The 19,986-nt window shown below is 42.3% G+C and overlaps 1 protein-coding gene across 7 annotated transcripts in view; it reads left to right on the top strand.

Annotated features, from left to right (window-relative positions):
* Nucleotides 1-6,624, top strand: part of LOC138757224 (probable E3 ubiquitin-protein ligase HERC1) — a 309,739-nt gene extending 303,115 nt beyond the window's left edge. For all 7 annotated transcript variants that reach the window (XM_069924220.1, XM_069924216.1, XM_069924219.1 and 4 more), the window contains exons 77-79: nucleotides 1,739-1,891; nucleotides 3,778-4,083; nucleotides 5,976-6,624. In XM_069924220.1, coding sequence (XP_069780321.1) covers nucleotides 1,739-1,891; nucleotides 3,778-4,083; nucleotides 5,976-6,161 — 645 coding nt within the window. In that variant the 3' untranslated portion in view covers nucleotides 6,162-6,624. The remainder of the gene's footprint in view (nucleotides 1-1,738; nucleotides 1,892-3,777; nucleotides 4,084-5,975) is intronic.
* Nucleotides 6,625-19,986: the final 13,362 nt, after the last annotated feature.

Genomic DNA, 19,986 nt, shown 5'->3' with positions numbered 1-19,986 from the left:
ACTTGTGGAACTACTGGCTGTTTCCAAATAACTTCATCTACAATCCTATGAACCTTCCCCGACCCAAGGCATAAATACAACACTTCATTTTAACTCTTTCCCAACCTGAGGCATAAATACAACCCTTCAATAACTACAGAAGCTTTAATTGTGTTTATGACCATCTTGCACATTAAGCTCAGTAGAATTTCTGGATCTTCAGGTCTGCTTCCTGTCTCTTGATTTTGTAATCATTGCTGCCATTACACTTTTTAATTCCAATAACTTCAGCTTTGTTAAATCATCTAAAGTGAAGTACATGTTGAAAACCCTTTATGAAAATTCATGTACAAAATATTATGCACACTACTTCCATTAAATTTGCAAACTTAGCAGGTTATATCTGTGGGAAGAGCAATACAGATAACATTTCAGTTAACCTAAAACTTTGGCTGTTTCCCTCCCCACAGACGTGACCTGAAATGCTGAATATTTACAACATATTTTGTTTTTAATTTTAGATTTCCAGCACCTGCAGATTTTTTTTTTTAACTCTCATCAACCTGTTAGCATTGTTACCTCCATTATCTCAATCAGGATCGACAGACATAATTTACCATTAAACAAACAGTGTTGTCATCTTTCATTTAATAACTCCAATTTTTCAAGTGGCAGAGTTTTTGCCTTATTATTGTTCCTACCTACCAACATTAAATTCAGCTTGTGGTTGCCTTGTTTGTTGCGTATGAACTCACATCCTTCTAATAGACTAACCTAGCTACTGAGACAGAGGGTTATATATAAGGAAGGGTGACATCATGACATGGGCATCATGATGTCCAACAGAAGGCGGGCTTATACCCAACACAGTCTATCTGCCATGTTTTTTTTTAATAGTTCGTCCAGCTCTCAGAAACTATTCCTTTATGTGGGAAAAATTGGAAGACTGATTAGAATCTCTCTACGCCTGTTCACTTTCCATGTTGCAAACTAAAGTGTACCCACTGGGTTTTCTTACTTTACTGGCATTAAATAACCTTTTATAACAGCTCCATACTGTTATATTGCTCAACAGCCCCATTGATTTTCACGTGGACATAATTTTCCTCATAATTAAAGAAAGCTCATTTTATAATTCCATAATTTTTTGGCCCTATTCATTCCCACACTTTATTTGTCTACCAGTCTAATGTTTACGTATTTGTAATACATTGTTTTTTTTATATTGCCATTTTATCTACACATGTCTCTGCTTCATTTTAATCACTTTATCTGTAGTAATTTATGCAATTCTTGGTTTTTTTTTAGTATACACTGAGCCAAATGAATTTATGTGTGGCTTCGTGGACATTAGCTCACATTAGCAGTTTATATCTGTGGGAAGAGCAATACAGATAACATTTCAGTTAACCTAAAACTTTGGCTCTGTTTCCCTCCCCACAGATGTGACCTGAAATGCTGAATATTTACAACATATTTTGTTTTTAATTTTAGATTTCCAGCACCTGCAGATTTTTTTTTACTCTCATCAACCTGTTAGCATTGTTACCTCCATTATCTCAATCAGGATCGACAGACATAATTTACCATTAAACAAACAGTGTTGTCATCTTTCATTTAATAACTCCAATTTTTCAAGTAGCAGTTTTTGCCTTATTATTGTTCCTACCCAATAAGCATTATTGAGTTAATTTAGTTCCTTTCACCACATCTTTGTTTATTATCGTGATCATTTTTCTAAACTTTCTTTTTTAATTAGATGATCCCTTTGGATTCTTTTGTTGGTCAGAGTGCAGATGGTAGGATTGTTCCAATAATTCCTGGAGGAAGCAGCATACCTTTGACTTTTGGAAACAGAAAGGAGTATGTAGAGAGAGCAATTAAATATAGGTTGCATGAAATGGATCAACAGGTAAGCATCCAGACATTTTAGAACAGATTGATTTTCTAAATAAACATGCAGGTATTAAGTTGATTTTGTTCCAAAATCCCATCATATGAAAATGATCTCTTGAACCTTTTATGTTTTAAAGCAACTTGAAAAAGGTGAAGGTCCCCTTGGTGGTATGTTGCATCATACCCTAGTGATATTATTGCACAAGTATCCAGATGCTCAAACTCTCAATCCAGAAACTAGTTGAAGTCCCACCTCAATAAGAAAGAAATTTCAAATTCAAATAATTTACTTCATTGATATTTACTGAAAGAGATCACCTAATCCAACCAGATTTGGCCTTTTAGTGACTGCTAAATTGTAGCAATATGGTTGACTCAATGCAGTGTCCCCTTCTGAAATGGCCTCACAAGCCATTCCATTCAGAGAAATGGTTAGGGATGGGTGAAAAATCTTCTAGTTGGCTGCAACATCCACATAATGTGAACTCATTTTAAAAAATCAAAATAAATCTTTTTATTTTAAATGGTGACTGTGTAGCGACTGCTACACGCAGAAAACACCACTGGACTCGGTGGGGCTTCATTAGAACGGTTTGTTTGAATTTCGCGTGCGCCCATTTTAAGGCCAACGGGAGTTTCGCCCCACGCAGCGGTGACATCATCACGTGGCCTGGGGCGCGAACAGTGGCCTAAGCCACGAGGCAATGAGCAAGTCCTGACGGCGCCATCTTCTGCAGCTGCCCCGCCAGCGCGGCGGTACTAACGGGGCTGGTTCACTCACAGAGACGTGCGCCGCCACAACTGTGACATTATTGGATCTAAGTCAAACTCTTGCTGTCTTTCATTAATGTCAATTTGGAATGGAAATCTGACATCCTTGGCTGCGTGCAAGTCCAGGGTCCTCCTTTCCCTCCACTGAGTTCCTCCAGCAGTTTGCTCTTTGATTCTTAACAGGCGATAGAAATGCCTCTGTAAACTACTTGATTCATGCACAATAAGGAAATGATAATAAATGTTGAGCTTGACAACAACGCCTGCATTTTACCAAGGACTGTACTTTTCAAAAAAAGGCTTTTTATTGAATAACAATGAAAATCAGGGAGCTGCAAGACTTCTAAAACCAACACTATGTAAATAGATGCCAGCCAAGCATAAAGGTATCAGCCCTTGTGACTGAAATGCACCTCTAACTTTAATAACCTTCTAAAGGAGATGCTGAAACTTGTGATTTATGAGTGTTCAATCAATACTAATGGAATTCAGAAGACACTAGAGACTGCAGATACTGGAATCTAGAACCGAAAGAAATAGCTGGAGGAATATTCAGTGGATCAGGTAGCATCAGTGGGAGATAAACAGATGGCGTTATGGGTCGATATCCAAAAAAATAGAGGGGAGATGGCCAGTGTAAAGAGGTGATGGGTGGAGTAGGAAAGAACTGAAACAATATGTAATAGAAATTGGGAGGTGATAAATTATGTATATTTTTTCATGGACAACTCTACTTTGAATAATTCTCTACTATGTGCAAACCCTTAAAAGAGATACAACCCTTAAAAGTTATGGCTGTAAGCTCATAACTAAACATAAACAATCATCTGCATCTTTCATTGGGCAGAAACTTGGGGGAAAAAATTACTGTTCTAAAATTTATACATGCACTGAATTTTTCACCCTGGTAATGTAAAATGTGAAAACAGAATTCTGGAGAAATTCAGTAGGTTAAACAGTGTAGTTTATAGAACAAAGATACAGATATATAACCAACATTTCAGGCTTGAGCCCTTCAGCAAGGTATAAAATGATGTAAAATGTTCCTGGCTTACATTTGCAGCCAACATCTCACTCTTTGAGTTGAAGAAGGCAAATGAACCAGTTGCTCTGTTTTTGCTCATTTTTCAGGTTGCAGCAATAAGACAGGGAATGTCAGCGATTGTCCCTGTGCCCCTCCTGTCTCTGCTTACAGAAAGACAGCTTGAACAGCTCGTTTGTGGGATGCCTGAAGTGAACGTAGATACTTTAAAAAAAGTTGTCCGTCACCGTGACATTGTTGAAAATGATCAGCTGCTGAATTGGTTCTGGCAAACACTGCAAGAATTTTCTAATGAAGAGAGAGTTTTATTTCTTCGTTTTGTCTCTGGTCGCTCCAGGCTGCCAGTTAACCCTGCAGACATCACACAGAAATTTCAGATAATCAAAGTGGACAGGGTAGGTGTCCTGCAATGAGAGATTGCTGTGGTGCTTTGCATGCCATATTATAATTTTCAAGATTCTTTTATTGTCATGTAATAAAATTGAAAATATATTACACAAAAATTCCTTTCGTTTGCCATAAGGCAGACAGAGTCACCATTAGTATTGCCCGGGACCTCTTACAGAAAGAGAAGCAAAAGAGAGTGGCTGAGTGCCTCCAGCGCTCCCACAGCTGCACTGTTACAACCTTGTTCTATCCATTAGCAACCCGAGCTCCACATCCAATCCTCCGATACGATCAGGAAGCTTTCAGCGCCCAGGGTCGTTCTTGCCTTCAGCACCCTCTCGAATTCTGGTTCTGATACCCGCTTCCTATGAGCCAGTCTCCAGCATCTTGCAGCCTATGTGGGTACTTCGATCACAAGTCACCAATAGCCCACAGCCTGTGTGGGTCCTTCTACCGCTGAGCCCTCGCTGGTCCGCTGCTGTGGTCACTGTCCTGAGGTGTTGTCTCGTATGTTTTTCCCCATTTCTGGTGTCCTGGAGTTCTGGTGTCTGCTGTTCCCCTCAAGATGCTGCCAAGCTTAGGTGCCACCATATGGCCAGACCCCAAGGTTGCAGGATTTCAAATAAAGACACCGTGCGCTTCTTTAGCAGGTACTTAAACCCTGTATGGAGCCGTCGCATTAGGAATGGGCATTTCGACCCTGGGGAGAAGCATTGTGTCTCCACTCCCCATTCTTACCAGATCCACACTAACAGCAATGTTGTCATTATAACAGCACCACCATTTTTTTAAATCACAGAAACGTCTAATATAGGCACTGTGTTCATACACTCAGATCAAGAATCATAGCCCCACACTTCCAGTTCTCAGTCTACAGCATATCAAATGTGCATCCCAACTTCATAAATGTGATGTGGCATTTGGACATTATCCCATGGACATCTTCTCTGCTTCTCCTTCTCAAACGGGAGGGGCAATCTATCTCCTTGTTTTCTGGGATTCTGCACCAGTCCTCTGCTTCCCCAGAGTCTGCAACCCCTCATGGCTGCTGCCCATCATAGCCACGGCATCATGAGCGCATACCATAAAGTTGCTGTATTTTTAAATAAAACCGCTGTTGACTCCATTTACAGGCCATTTAAAGACTGTATGGGGCTGACAGCAGTCAGATTGGGCGGATGCACCCACGGGTGCTTCTCAGCTCCCCGCTCTCCGTGGATTCACACCAGTGGCAAAGCTGCCATTACAGCAGCTCTGGCAGCCCTGCCATTTGACTAAGGGACTAGCTAAAGAAATGGAAACTGGTACCAGAGAGAGGTGGGGTTTACATAAAAGTAGAAACATTAATGTTCATACCATTGGGTGTAAAGCTGTCCAAGAGGAATATAATGTGTTGTACCTCAAGTTTGCTTTTGGACTCACCCTGACAATGGATGAAGCTGAGGACAGACACACCTGTCTGCCTTCTGACTCACTGAATTCCTTCAGCTTCTCACTTTTTGCTCAAGGTTCCAGTCTTGATGTTTGGTCACGAGTACCTACACCACCCACCCACCCCCCCCCCGACCCCCGGTGCTAGTTAATCTGCCACTGCAGCTCACACATAAGGTGCATCATTACCAGTAATACCCAGTCAATTTTTTGAAGGCAGGTTTTCAGTGTTTCAATCAGGCAATGAGTGACTTTCAGACACATTGCTCTGGAAAAAAAATGCTTTGTTTAGATTTTCAAATCCTTGTCCAATCATTTTTATCCAAACATACTTGACTTTCATGCATTACAACAGACCGTTTTGCATGTAATCGAGTGTCTTTTCCTCCATGTAATTAATTGTGAAGTTTAAAATTAGTTTTATTTTTATTGTACTTTCAACTTTCTTGTTTTTCATTTGGTTGTACAGCCTGTCGATGGTCTTCCTACAGCTCAGACATGCTTCTTCCAACTTCGATTACCTCCTTACTCAAGCCAGCAGGTGATGGCAGAACGTTTGCGATATGCCATTCAGAACTGCAGATCCATTGACATGGACAACTATATGCTGTCCAGGAATGCTGACAATGGAGAAAGTTCAGACACTGAATTTTGAGAGCTGTTCAATACTACCTGAAATTTGACTTTTGAATTGAAAGAATCAAGGCAATTACATGAAAAGGAAAGTAACAAGTGACTTTCACATAAACCAACATTTTTTTAAATTGGCATTTTCTACTTTTCAAGCTAAATATTTGCTACCTTACAGGTTTTGCACCAAAATTATGTGGTGTTACTTTTTAAAAACCATTTAATTTGATTTTATGCACTACAGAAAATCAGGAATTCTCTACATCTTGTAGAATCATTTTTTTGCATAAAACATATCCATGTGGAATACTGATCAAGTCCAGCACTTTGCTTAATTTGTGACAGGATTGGGATGGATGATTAAAGACTGTATGGGGCTGACTCAGTAACTTGAGTATGGACACTTGACAGGACAAATCCTTTTGTACTAAAGTAATTTTCCATACCACATTGAACAATAAAGGATCTGGGCCATGCTAAAACATTCACCTCCTCTGTGGTTAATGAGATGAGAGTTTGTGTATATATACTGTAATTGGGTACAATTCAGGATTCTGTATTGTCAGGTAATAATACACAAAATTCGGCAACATTTGCCTGCCGTGAAGGTGCACAGACACCACTTTCCCAACAGAAAGAAGCAAGAATTCTTTCAGAGACACCAAGTGCCAATTAATTTGCCTCAAATGTTCCCACAGCATCAGCTTCATGTTCAATGCATTGGCAAACCCATGCTCTGAGATCTGAATCTCCAACACAATCTGGAAACTTTGAGTGCCTGAGGCCTCTTTCAGGATCCCTACTTACCCTCTGCACCCCCTTGTATCCCAGTCCTAATACCTGATTTGAATCCTTTGGCCACCACTCGCTACTCACTGGTCTGCTGCTCTGGTCTCATTCTCTTTCTTGCCAGATGCCTAACAAAATGTAGCTAATAGTGAGCCTTCTTCGTGATTGCATCGACATGGAGGCCATAGAACAGATTTTCAGTGTGTTCTTCTGCTCTGGTGCCGTGCATTGCTCCACATATCCCCCTGGAATCTACAACAGCTCATGGTCTGCTACCAAGCATAGGCGCCCTTATCTTAGGCATAGACCTCTGTGGTTTCAGGATGTTAAAAACTCAGCACAACATTCAGACAAATTTCACAGTTTATTATTAAGCATTCACTTAGAAAGAATGGAAAGAAACATTTTCACAGTATTTTTCTCCTTTTAAAAATGATTAAACAGTTAGTGAACAAAAAATATGGATCTTTTCCTCATGGTTTAATGAAATCCATAAAATATTCTTAGACAGTCATTTACTTTAAAAGAAAATGTAACCAGAATGTTACTTGTTGAATGGCCAATACTTGTGTTGAAAGCTGAACAATGTTTTTTTTTTCCCAAGTTCTTCAGTACTTGTTTGGCTCCGTTTTTATTATTTTGCAATGTTATCACACTTGTTGCAGGTTTATCCAAAGAAATCTTCAAAGAGTAACAAATATTGCATAGTGGATAACAGGTGAACACTTCATAAGGTGTGTTCCTTTGATAAAATACCCCTCATTACCTGGAAGAATTGTAAATTAATCTGTAACTAGTGCTGAGAAAGTGCAAATAATTCTAATTGTAGCCTTGGTTCATTGTGTTCAATAATCTAAATTCAATTGCATAGACTATTATAAACCTTGCTGTATCAGACACCTGAAGTATTAGAACCAGAGAACACTACAGCACAGAAACAGGCTCTTAATCCCATCTAGTCCATGCCAAACTTTTCTCATCTTGTCCCATTGACCTAAACCTGGATCATTATCCTCCACCCTCCTCCCATTCATCTACCTATCCTAATTTCTATTAAATGTTGAAATCAAACCTATGACCACCAATTCCACACTCTCACCAACCACTGAAAGGATGTTCCTCCTAATGTTTCCAAGAAACATTTCATCTTTCACTCTTGTCTCACCCATTTTCAGTGGAAAAGCCTACTGGCATTCACACAATCTATACAGCTCATAATTTTGTACACCCCTGCCACAATAATTTTGTACACCTTGGATCAAATCTCTCCTCATTCTCTGATGCTCCAGGGAATAAACTCCTAACCTATTCAAGCTTTCCCTATAGCTCAGCTCCTCAAATCCTGACCACACCCTTGTAAATTTTCGATGCACTTTCAATCTTATTGATACTTTTCCTGTTGGGTAGATGATGAAAACTGCACCCAATATTCAAAATTTGGCCTCACTAACATGTACAACTTCTATCTATCATCCCAACTCCTGAACAATACTTAATTTTGTGAAGGCCAATGTACCAAAAGCTCTCCTGCCAACCCTATTTACCTGTGACACCACATTCAAAGAATTATGTATCTGTATTCCCAGATCCTTCTATATCATTCTGTAGTACCCTATCATATACCATGCAAGTTTTACTGTGGTTTGTCCTCCAAAAGTGCAATACCTCACTCTTGTTCACATTAAATTCCAACTGCCAATTTGTACTCTGTATACCCAACTGGTCCAGATCCTGTTGCAAACTGTCCACTCCTTTCCATATCCTAGTATCATCTGATAAATTTTAAGATTCATTGACCACATTGTCATTCAAATCATTGATATCGACGACAAACAACAATGGTCCCAGCACCAATTCTTGTGGCCCACCACTAGTCACAGGCCTCCATTTAGAAAGGTGATCCTTTAATGCCACTCTCTGGTTTCTTCTGCAAAGACAATGTCTAATCTAATTTCAACCTCATCCAGAATACCGAGTAACTGAACCTTCTTGACCCTCCTCCCCGTGGGACCGTGTCAAAAACCTTTCTAAAGTCCACGTTGACAACATCCACTGCCTTTCTTTCATCAACTATGCTGGTAACCTCCTTAAAAAAACTCTGATTAGTTAGACATGAACTACAATGCACAAAGCCATGTTGACTATCCCTGATTAGTTCCTGTCTATCAAAGTACTTGTATATCCTGTCTCTTAGAAAACCTTTCAATAACGTACCCACTACAGATGTCAGACTCACAAGCCTATATTTTCCTGGATTATTCACAGAGCCTTTCTTGAACACTGAAAAAAAATTAGCTTTCCTCATCCTCCACAGCACCCCGGCTAAGAATATTTTAAATACCAGAGCCCCTGCATTTTCTGCATTAGCCTCCCTCAAGATCCAAAGGAATATCTTGTCAGTCTCTAGGGATTTAGCCACCTTTATTTACCTCAAGGCAACAAGCACCTCCTCTTCTGTAATCTATGTCGAGTCCATTCCCTCACTGCCATTTTGCCTCACTTCTATAGACTCTGTGTCCATCTCCAGAGTAAATAAAGATGTAAAAGATCCATTTAAGATCTCTCCATCTCATTTGGCTCCATGCATGGATAATCATCTGGTCTTCAAAGAGATCAATTTTGTCCCTTGTTATATTTTTCCTCTTAATATATCCACAGAGCCCCTTGGATTTTCTTTCACCTTGTCTGCCAGAACAATCATGTGCCCTTCTGATTTCCTTCTTGGGGATTTTCTTGCCTTCCTTTTTTATACTGTCAAGTATCTCATTGTTCCTAGTTGCCAATGCCTGTGATCCACATCTTTCTTCTTAACTAATCTCTCAAAAAACAAGATGACCTGTATCTACAAACTGTACTCTCAAGATTTTACCTTTGATGGCCATCAAGCAGACTTTTGCCGGAAAACAACCTGTCCCAATCTATATTTGCCAGATCATTTTGTATACCATTAAATTTTGACTTTCTCTAATTTAGAATCTTAATGCAGGGACCAGACCTACCCTTTTTCCATAATTAATAGTATTGAATCAAGGTGTGTCCATTGTTTATTAATTTCTATGGTTAAATTAATGGAGATGTCATAATGTTTAATAGAATTTATAAAATGTAAAGTTAAGCTGTGCATAAAATGAATCTAAACAGCATTTTGTGAGTATTTCCCAGGGATTTACTGGTGTTGATTGAACCTAGAATGTCTTTGATGTATGGTTTCCTGGGAATTGATGAGCAAACGTGCTATGCTTTGGACTGATTGGAATATTTAAAAAGAAAACTGCAAACTAAGAGCTAAGGTACTTGTTGGAATAAACTCTAGAGCTGCTGCATGGTTTTCAGTGAAAGAAAGAACAAAATTGAGGGGTAGAGATGGGTTAGAATCTTAAAGTAAAATGCAATTTTTTGAAGATATGACCAGTGGCATGGACAATGGTGAACCAGCTGATGTGGTGCATTTGGGCTTTCAAAGGGCTTTTGATAGAAGTCCCACACAAGCCCTTGTGTGCAAAATCAGAGAACATAGGATGGGGTGTAAGGTACCAACATGGATAGAAAACCAGTTGACAGCCAGGAAGCGGAGAATGGACATAAATTAGTTCTTTCCAAATAGGCAGGCAGTCACTAGTAAGGTACCACAAAGTGACAGAGTGAGCTGCAAGGAAGAAACCAAGAAGCTGCAGGTTGACTTGGACAGATAAGAAGAATGGCCAAATGGATGGCTGATGCAGTGTCATGTGCATAAATATGAGAACAGAAAGACAAATTATCTGAAAATGATAAATTAGGTAAAGAGAAGACCTGCATTAGTCATTGAAAGTTGGAATGCAGATACAGCAGGCAGTATACAGAAGAAAGTAAATAGTATATTGGCCTTTAGTGAAAGAGATTTTCAATATAGAAATAGGGAGATCTCACGGCAGTTGCATAGGGCCTTGGTGGAGCCACACCTTGATTATTGAGTGCATTTTTGGTCACCTAATCTGAGGAAGGGCATTCTTGCCATTGAGGGAGTGCAACAAAGATTCACCAGACTGACTCCTAGGAAGGCAGGGCTTAAAGAATGGATAGATTAGGATTATACTCACAGGTTAGATGCAGGAAGAATGTTTGTATCTCATGTGATGTGTATGTAAACAGACAATAAATCTCAAATCTGGTAAAGGCAGTGTATGGTATACTTGGCTTTATCAATTAAGCACTGAGTATAAATGTTTGGAGGTAATGTTGCACCTATATAAAATGTTGCTTAGGCCACGTAAGAACTATTGTGTGCAGTTCTGGTCACCACATTACTGGAAAGGGTACAAAATAAATTCACCGTGACACTGCCTCGATTAAATAGTACTGGCTATGAGGTTAGATTGGATTTTTTTCTCTGGAGCGTTGAAGACTGAGGGGAGATCTGAGATGTTTATAAAATTAGGAAGGGCAAAGATAGGTCAGTCAGCATCATTTTCCCCCAGAATGGAAATGTCAAATACAAGAGGATATAAATTTAAGGTGAGAGGGAGAAAGTTTCTTGGAAATTTGCAAGGCAAGTATTTTTTTGTAAGTGGTATGTGCCTAGAATGTTCTGCCAGGTGAAGTTATGAGATGTAAATACAATTGCAACATTTAAGAGACATTTTGATGAAGGGAAATGTGTACCATGCACAGGCCGATAGGATTTGTTTAATTTGGCATCATTGTTTGCACAGGCTTCGTGGGCTGAAGGGCCTGTTGCTCTCCAATTTCCCTACCCAAGAGAAATGTAGGTGCCACAAAATGTGAGTCCGTCAGATTGAGTCTTGAAAAGCAAATGATGCTAGGAGTGATTTAGTAAAATGGACCTAAATTTGTGAGTCTGGAGGAAATAATCAATCCCACAGAAATATTTTAAAGGGGTTGACGGCATGTATGTTAATTCTTCTGACTAGGGCATGGAGAATCAGAAGCACAGGGTCAAAAGTCAAGGGGAAGCCATTCATGATAGAGGCAAGAAATTCTTTCACACATAGGGTGGTGAAGCTTTGAAATTCTCTAAACTATGAGAGCTGTTGATATTCTCAATACAAGGTTATTTAGCACCAATTCATTTGGACAGATTGGCAGATCTGTTCAAGAAGAAGCAATGTTAAATAGACTAAGAATGTTTCCACTGTACAAGAACTAAACTGGAGTAACTAGTTGAATGCAAATTGGCACCAGCCACAATTTCAATGAGTGAGATCTTTCCAGTGACTACAAATGAAAAAGTGTGGGAGAGTGGAGGGGGGTGACTAGTGCCCAGACATGAAACCTGGACAGTACTACCAGGTTTCAGAAAAGGACTTGGAGGAATAAAATAGCTAGTAAGTTATATTACTTTTTATCCTACCTGTGACATACAGGAATCCATCTTCCACACCAGAATGCAACTATCCTTCTTCATCCAGAGCTTCTTTCATCTCCTCCAAATTCAGGTATCCTATGTGTAATGCGCGTCAAAAGAACCAAAGACTTGTTGATCCAAATCAAGGCTTTTATTAACTAAAAGACTGGAGCATATCACAAGTAGGTTGACCAGTCCTTTAAGACCTGCCAGTAGGTGTGGCTACACTCTCAGCCAATCACAGTCATCCTACACTAACATCTGTAAATATCTACATATACACATTGGTGATAGAATCTGTACCATCACATTCACCCCTTCTTTTGAGAACCGACCCCAGGGTGGATGGAGGTTAGGGGCTGTAACAGTCAGGGGGCCTGACAAGCCGGCGTGACCGCCGTGGCACCGGGATTGGGGTCGCCAGAGTCATGTCGCCGGGTGCGGCCACTGCTTCGCTCAATTCCCCAACGGGATTGTCGACAGATTCAAGCACATGACCTGGGGGAGAAAGAATAGGGGAAGGTTGGGTTAAAGGCACTGCTGCGCCTGATCCGGCTTGGGCTCGGTCCCTTACCGAGACTGTGTCCTCCGATCCGTCCAGGTACTCAACGTAGGCATAATGCGGGTTCGCATGGAGCAGAGTCACTTGGTCAACCAAGGGGTCATTGTTAGAGTACCGAACGTGGCGTCGTAAAAGGACTGGACCAGGAACCGTGAGCCATGCCGGTATGGTCATACCCAACTCTGATTTCCTCGGGAAAGAGAACATCCTTTCATGGGGGGTGGCATTGGTCGCGGGGCATAGGAGAGAGTGGATGGAGTGTAGGGCACTAGTGAGCACATCCTGCCAGTGGGAGGTGGGGAGACCTTTGAACCAGAGGGCAAGCATAACCACTTTCCAGACGATGGCATTCTCTCTTTCGACTTGCCCATTATAGCTGGTGGTCCTGCTTGAAGTAATACCACGCTCCAGAAGGTACTGTCACAGTTCTGCGCTCATAAACGAGGACGCCCTGTCACTGTGGATGTAATTGGGGTACCCGAAGATGCTGTGCAGGGCCTCTATAACTGAGGAGGCAGTCATGTCCGAGCAGGGCACAGCAAACGGGAAGCGGGAGTATTCGACAATGGCTGTAAGGATGTAGGGTTAAGGTTGGTCGATGGTAGGGGCCCCTTGAAGTCTACGCTGAGACGCTCAAAGGGGCAGGTGGCTTTGATGACGTGGGCGTTCTCCGAACGGAAGAAGTGGGGCTTGCACTCAGCGCACACTGGGCAGGCTCGGGTCATGGAGTGAATCTCCTCGACCATGTAGGGCAGGTTGCGAGATTTGACAAAGTGCGCGAACCTAGTGACCCCTGGATGACAGAGCCCCTCGTGGAGTTTCTGCAGCCTGTCCAGTTGCATGTTGGCGCAAGTCCCCCTGGAGAACGCATGTGGCGGGTCGTTGAGTTTACCTGGCCGATACAGTATGTGATAATTAAAGGTGGAGAGCTCGATTCTCCACCTGCCGATTTTGTCATTCTTGATCTTACCTCGCTGGGTATTGCTAAACATGAAGGTGACCGCGCGTTGATCAGTCAGCAGCGTAAAGCGCCTGCCACTGAGGTAGTGTCTCCAATGACGTACTGCTTCGACTATGACCTGGGCCTCCTCGACAGAGAAGTGTCAGCTCTCAGGCACCTGGAGGGTTCTGGAGAAGAAGGCTACCGGCCAGCTGGCCTGGTTCAAAGTGGCTGCCAGTGCAAAGTCAGACGCATCGCTTTTGACTTGGAATGGAATGGATTCGTCGATGGCGTGCAGCGTTGCAGCAGTGATGTCCAATTTGATGCGGTCAAAGGCTGCTCTGGCTTCGGTTGACAGGGGAAGGAGGTGGTCTTGATGAGTGGCCATGCCTTATCGGCATAGTGTGGAACCCATTGGGCATAGTAAGAGAAAAAACCCAGGCAGCTTTTGAGTGCCTTCTGGGTGTTGGGGGAAGTCCATGAGGGGACGCATGCGGTCAGGGTCCGGCATGACCACCCCATTCTCCACCACACAACCCAGAATTTTGAGCCGAGTGGTCCAGAAGACACACGTTGAAATTGTAGGTCAAGTTCAGCCAAATTGCAGTCTGAAAAAGTTTCTCAAGGTTGGCATCATGATCCTCCATGTCATGCCGCAGATGGTGACATTGTCCAGATACGGGAAAGTAGCAGTCAGCCCGTCTGGTCCACCATCTGGTCCATTTCCCACTGGAAGACCGCGCGCCATTTGTGACCCAAAAGGGTACCCTGAGGAATTGATACAGCTGCCCATTCGCTTCGAAAGCTGTGAAAGGTCGGTCTTCTCGACGGATCGGGAGCTGATGATAGGCCAAACGTAAGTCAATGGTGGAAAATACACGGTATTGGGCGATCTGATTCACCACATCCATGATCCGTGGAAGGGGGTACGCATCCAGGAGTGTGAAGCGGTTGATTGTCTGGCTGTAGTCAACCACCATCCGCGGCTTCTCCCCATTTTTAAACAACCACTACCTGGGCCCTCCATGGACTCGAGCTAGGTTCAATAATGCCCTCATCCAGCAGTCTGCGCACCTCACTTGTGATAAATTTCCAGTGTTCAGAACTATATTGTTGGCTTTTGGTGGCCACAGGCTTCCAGCCAGGGGTGAGATTTGCGAAAAATGCTGGAGGAACTCAGAGGGTGGAGAGACTACAGGTGAGGCCCCGGGGTGCGGGGTCGGGTGGCTTGGGCTGCCGCTGGCAGGAGGTTTGTGGGATGGAGTAGGCCCCCCAAAGTGCAGGGAAATGGTTTGAAATTGGCACTGAAAATCCAGTCCCAGCAGAACAGGACAATTGGGGAAGAACTAATAGTTTGAAGTCTGTGAACGTGATGCCCTGGACTTTCAGGGTTGACACGCAATACCCCTTTACCCCAGTCAAGAGCGATCTGGTCGCCAATGAAATTCTCTCTGTAGAGGGGAGAATAGCTAGTCCGCAATGGTGGGCCAGGTCTGGGCGGATAAAACTGTCAGTTGACCCCAAGTCAAATAAGCAAGTGGTATAGTGTCCATGCACTTTAATCAGTTCCATTGCTTTTGTGAGGGGTTGGAGGATGTCCTGGTCAAGGGTTATTAAGGCAGAGACTTGTAATGTAGACAGTGGAGACCTGTGTGATGATGTCACGCAAATAGTGGGGCCTGGAAAAACAGTGTCGGGGAGGTGGTGTTGCTGCCTGCAGCCAAAGGTAAGTATTGGGGGGTTGCTGCTTGCCGTCGGTGGTGGGGTGGTCAGCGGGGGGTCGGTCAGCGGTGGCGGGTCCCCGGACAGCAGCGTTGGGTCCCCGGTCGGCGGTGGAGGCTGCTGGCATTGAGGTTGGGGCTGGAGCCTGGTCGGATGTTAGGGTGAACGTCATTGTGGTGAGGGAGGGTTGTACCTTGGGCTCTCGGCGTCTGCCCCGTGACGTCAGGCACTGCTGCGCGATGGAGTCCTCGCTCTCATTGGACGAGAGCTCTGAGGAAGAAGTGTTTGAAATGCAGAGTGGTGATTTGGCTTCACACGAGGCACTGTGATGGTGGCCATTTTGGAGCGACAAACTGCAGTAAAGTGGCCGTTTTTAAGGCACTTCTGGCACCTGGCTTTTCTCGCCGGGCACTGGGACCTGCTGTGCTTGTTCTTCCCGTAGAAATAACACTTTGGGGTTGCATCGGGCAGCGTAGCAGCAGTAGAAAGGTAGAGGGAGGGCATCCTACTTACATCAGAGTGTGGGGTCCAGCCCCGAGAGTACATGTCCATACTTAAGATCGTCTCTGTGATCCGGATCATGTCCTCTAGGTTTTCTCCCACGTGCCTCACCTCATTCGATCGAACCCTGGCCACATAGGCATCCCGCATGAGATCGTCTGTGGTCTCCGCAGCAGTTCTGTCTGTGCAGGCACAGTCCCTGCCCATTGCCCTTAGTGCCTCAATATAAGCTTTACAGGACTCACCGGGCTGTTTCCTCCTTGTAGCGAGTTTGTACCGAGCATAGACCCTGTTCACCGGTCGCTCGTAGAGCCCTTTCAGCACCTTCATGGCTGCAGCATAAGTGGTCTCATCCTGGATACTTTGGTAGACTCTCGGGGACACCATAGTCATCAATATTAGTAGTTGACAGCTGTCCTCTATCACGGCAGGATCAGAGAGCCGTAAGTATGTTTCGAAGCACCTCACCCAGTGCTTAAAGTCATTCGAGGCTGTAGCTGACTGTGGGTTGATGTCGAGGCATTCCAGCCGTAGCATACGCTCCATCTCTTCAAAATTTATTTTTACTTAATAAAATTGTAATGCGCGTCAAAAGAACCAAAGACTTGTTGATCCAAACCAAGGCTTTTATTAACTAAAAGACTGGAGCATATCACAAGTAGGTCGACCAGTCCAGAATGACCTGGTCTGACTAGGAGCAATCCTTTAAGACCTGCCAGTAGGTGTGGCTACACTCTCAGCCAATCACAGTCATCCTACACTACCATCTGTACATATGTACATGTACACATTGGTGATAGAATCTGTACTATCACATAACCACGAAGATGTATCTTCCCCACATACATATTTCTACAACCCATCCATTATCTGGATTGACAATTTTAGATTTACACCCAGTCAGCTTCTTTCCACAGCTGGTGAGAGCACTTAATCTGAAGATAATGCCTGTAAACCTGACAATTAAGTAAACCTTGGCAAGAAGCAGCACTCCATGAAAATAAAGCTCCAAGGGCAAAATAATAGAGATGGCAGAAAAAAAAATTGCTGACATCAGGTGTGAAATGTTATCTCCAGGGAAGGGGGGTTAAGGATGCTAAATATGGGGAGCAAGGATGGAGCAGTATGGTTAGCGAAGTATTTAGCACATTTGAAGCCCTGCACTGTCCATGACCTACTTGGGTTTTCACCAGGTGCTCCAGTTTCCTCCCATTCTCCAAAAACATATGTAGTTGACAGCATGGGTTTCAATGGCCAGAATAGGTTCTACCCTGTTGTAAATAAAAAATAAAATAAATTCTCAATGTTATGCCTATTAGGTTGGATAAAACAAAATACTGAAGATGCTCAGAAGAGAAACTACTCTTCATCTAAAAAGCACTTGAAAGTGGCAGCCTGTAGGAATACTGGCCAAGTTTTGAAAGGTGCGATTCGGCTAGATTGTTTTTTTTCTACTGATATTTTGATTCAATGGTTTGTAAAACAAAATCACTTTGAAAAAAAATTACCAACCACTGTCTACACTTCAAGCATTATTTCAGACACAGAATATAGATAAAGTAATGCAAGCAGGCTTTTTCCACTAAGGTTGTGTGAGACCAGAACTGGAGGATATGGTTTCAAGGTGAATGTTTCAAATGAAACATTAGGGGGATCTTCACACAAAGGGAGGTGAGAGTGTGGAACAGGCTGCCAGCTGAAGTGGTGAATACTGGCTCAAATTTGGTGTTTAGGAGAAATATTTCAGTACAAACTAGATGGGCCAAAGGGCCTGTTTCGGTGCTGTAGTGATCTGTGGTTGTATGTTTTCAATTACAACAGGTAAATAATGGAATTTTTTTATTTAAAAATACCTTCTCTCCGTATTTCTAAAGAAAATCAGCCAAGATTTACAGCCAAATCATAAAATAAAGTCAGGGTCGATGGGGAAAAATATAAACAGAACATTTCCCCAGCCTCACTTCAAGGTAGACCAGCGAGGAAGACCAGCGAGGTAAGTACTATGGGGCTCTGCATGGCCCACAATCAGAGACAGTACACCAGTAACCCTTTCATTGATCAATTGATGTATGGTTCTGCAGCAGGAATGAAGACTTCGAGCATTGAGGTGCAACTTTAATGGAATCAAATGCAGGGAAGAGAAAGATTTGGAGGGAATTCCAGAGCTTAAAAGTTTTGGCAAATGAAACCAAAATTTAGTGGCTGAATACAAGGGACAGGAACTGGAATCAGAGATATGTTCGGTGATCATAAGGTTTTTTTTTTAAATAGGAGTGGTCAGGCAAAGATTTTAAAACATGATCCAGCAAAAGCAAGCATTTGCGTAACCAGGAATCAATGTACGTCGATGATAAGAATGGTTAGCATAACGGTTTACGCCACAGTATTACAGCGCCAGTGACCCAGGTTTGAATCCACCAGTCTGGAAGGAGTTTGTACTTGCTCCCTGTGATTATTTGGGTTTTGTCTAAGGGAATTTGGTTTCCATATTAACAATTATAGCACAGAAACAGGCCAGTTCAGCCTTCTAGTCCATGCCAAACACATTCTCCCACCTAGTCCCAATTACCTGCATCCACCATATAACCTTCCATATTCTATCCAACTTTTCCTTAAATATTAAAATCAAGCCTGCATCTACAACTTTGGCCGGAAGCTCATTCCACACTCCCACCACCCTCTGAGTGAAGAAATTACCCCTTCATGTTTCCCCTATAATTTTCCCCCTTCAATCTCAATCCATTTCCCCTTGTTTGAATCTCCCCCACTCTCAATGGAAAAAGCCTATCCACATTTACTCTATCTGTCCCCCTCATAATTTTAAATACCTCCATCAAATCATCCCTCAATTTTCTATTCTCCAGCAAGTAAAGCCCTAGCCTGTTTAACCTTGCCCTGTAACTCAAACCCTGAAACCCAGGCAACATTATTGTAAATCTTCTCTGCACTCTCTCTATTTTGTTGATCTCCTTCCTATAATTCAGCAATCAAAACTCCACACAATATTTAAAATTTGGCCTCACCAATGCCCTATACAATATGGCATCCGTTGGGACGTCATGTGATGCCGTAAGGGATGACACATAACCTCGTGACTTCCATGGGATCAATAAAAAAGCATTTATTTAGAAAAGTTTTCTTAAAAGCAAAGTATCTTAAAGTTAGTATAAAGTATCTAACTAAATTTTTTAAATCTCACCGAAGCAAGAAAAAACTTCTAAGCTTATTCCTACTAAAAAGTCAGAAAGGAACAAGGGAAAAGAAACTGGGCCTACCTTAGCGTCGAAGCAGGCTGCTGAGGTACTTTCTGGAACCACCGGCGAAGATCTATGAGAGGGACCTTCCTCCAGAGATTTCTTCACGTTGAGCCACAAAGATGGCACCAGAGGAAAAATTAAAAGTGCTTCACACATGCACGGTGCAATAGAACATCAGGCTAAGAAAAAATTCAAAGTCACTTAAAGGGGCAATCCGGCATGTCAACTTCAGAGCATGAAGGAGACACAAGCCCAGTGGAGGAAGCTTCAAAAGAGTATGAAAGTGAACAAGATACTTCAAGCTCAGAAGAGGAACAGACCGGTGGGGGAGAGAGACTTTTAAGAAAGAAATAAGTAAGATTGAACCTAAAATTGCTGAACTTCAAATTTTTTTTAAAATTTTTTAATTTTTTTTATTTTTCACACCATAAACCACATTGACCATGATACATACATTTTCCTTTTCAAATATATAGTTTCATTTTCTCCCCCCCCCCTCCTCCCATCCCACCCATCCATTTAAAGTACAAAATCTAAGATACATTAAACCAGTCAAACAATGTTGTCATTCAATAAAAATAAACAAGAAATTCCACTGAGTCAATTCTTTTCATTTCCTTCACCTTTCGTTAATTTAGGTGGTAAATGTCCCCGGTAGGTTTTCTCTATTGTGTTTCATGTATGGCTCCCATATTTGTTCAAATATTTCAATATTATTTCTTAAACTATACGTTA

Source organism: Narcine bancroftii, chromosome 3 (genome assembly GCF_036971445.1).
Source record: "Narcine bancroftii isolate sNarBan1 chromosome 3, sNarBan1.hap1, whole genome shotgun sequence".
Classification (NCBI taxonomy): domain Eukaryota; kingdom Metazoa; phylum Chordata; class Chondrichthyes; order Torpediniformes; family Narcinidae; genus Narcine; species Narcine bancroftii.
This window is presented reverse-complemented; position numbering and strand designations above follow the sequence as displayed.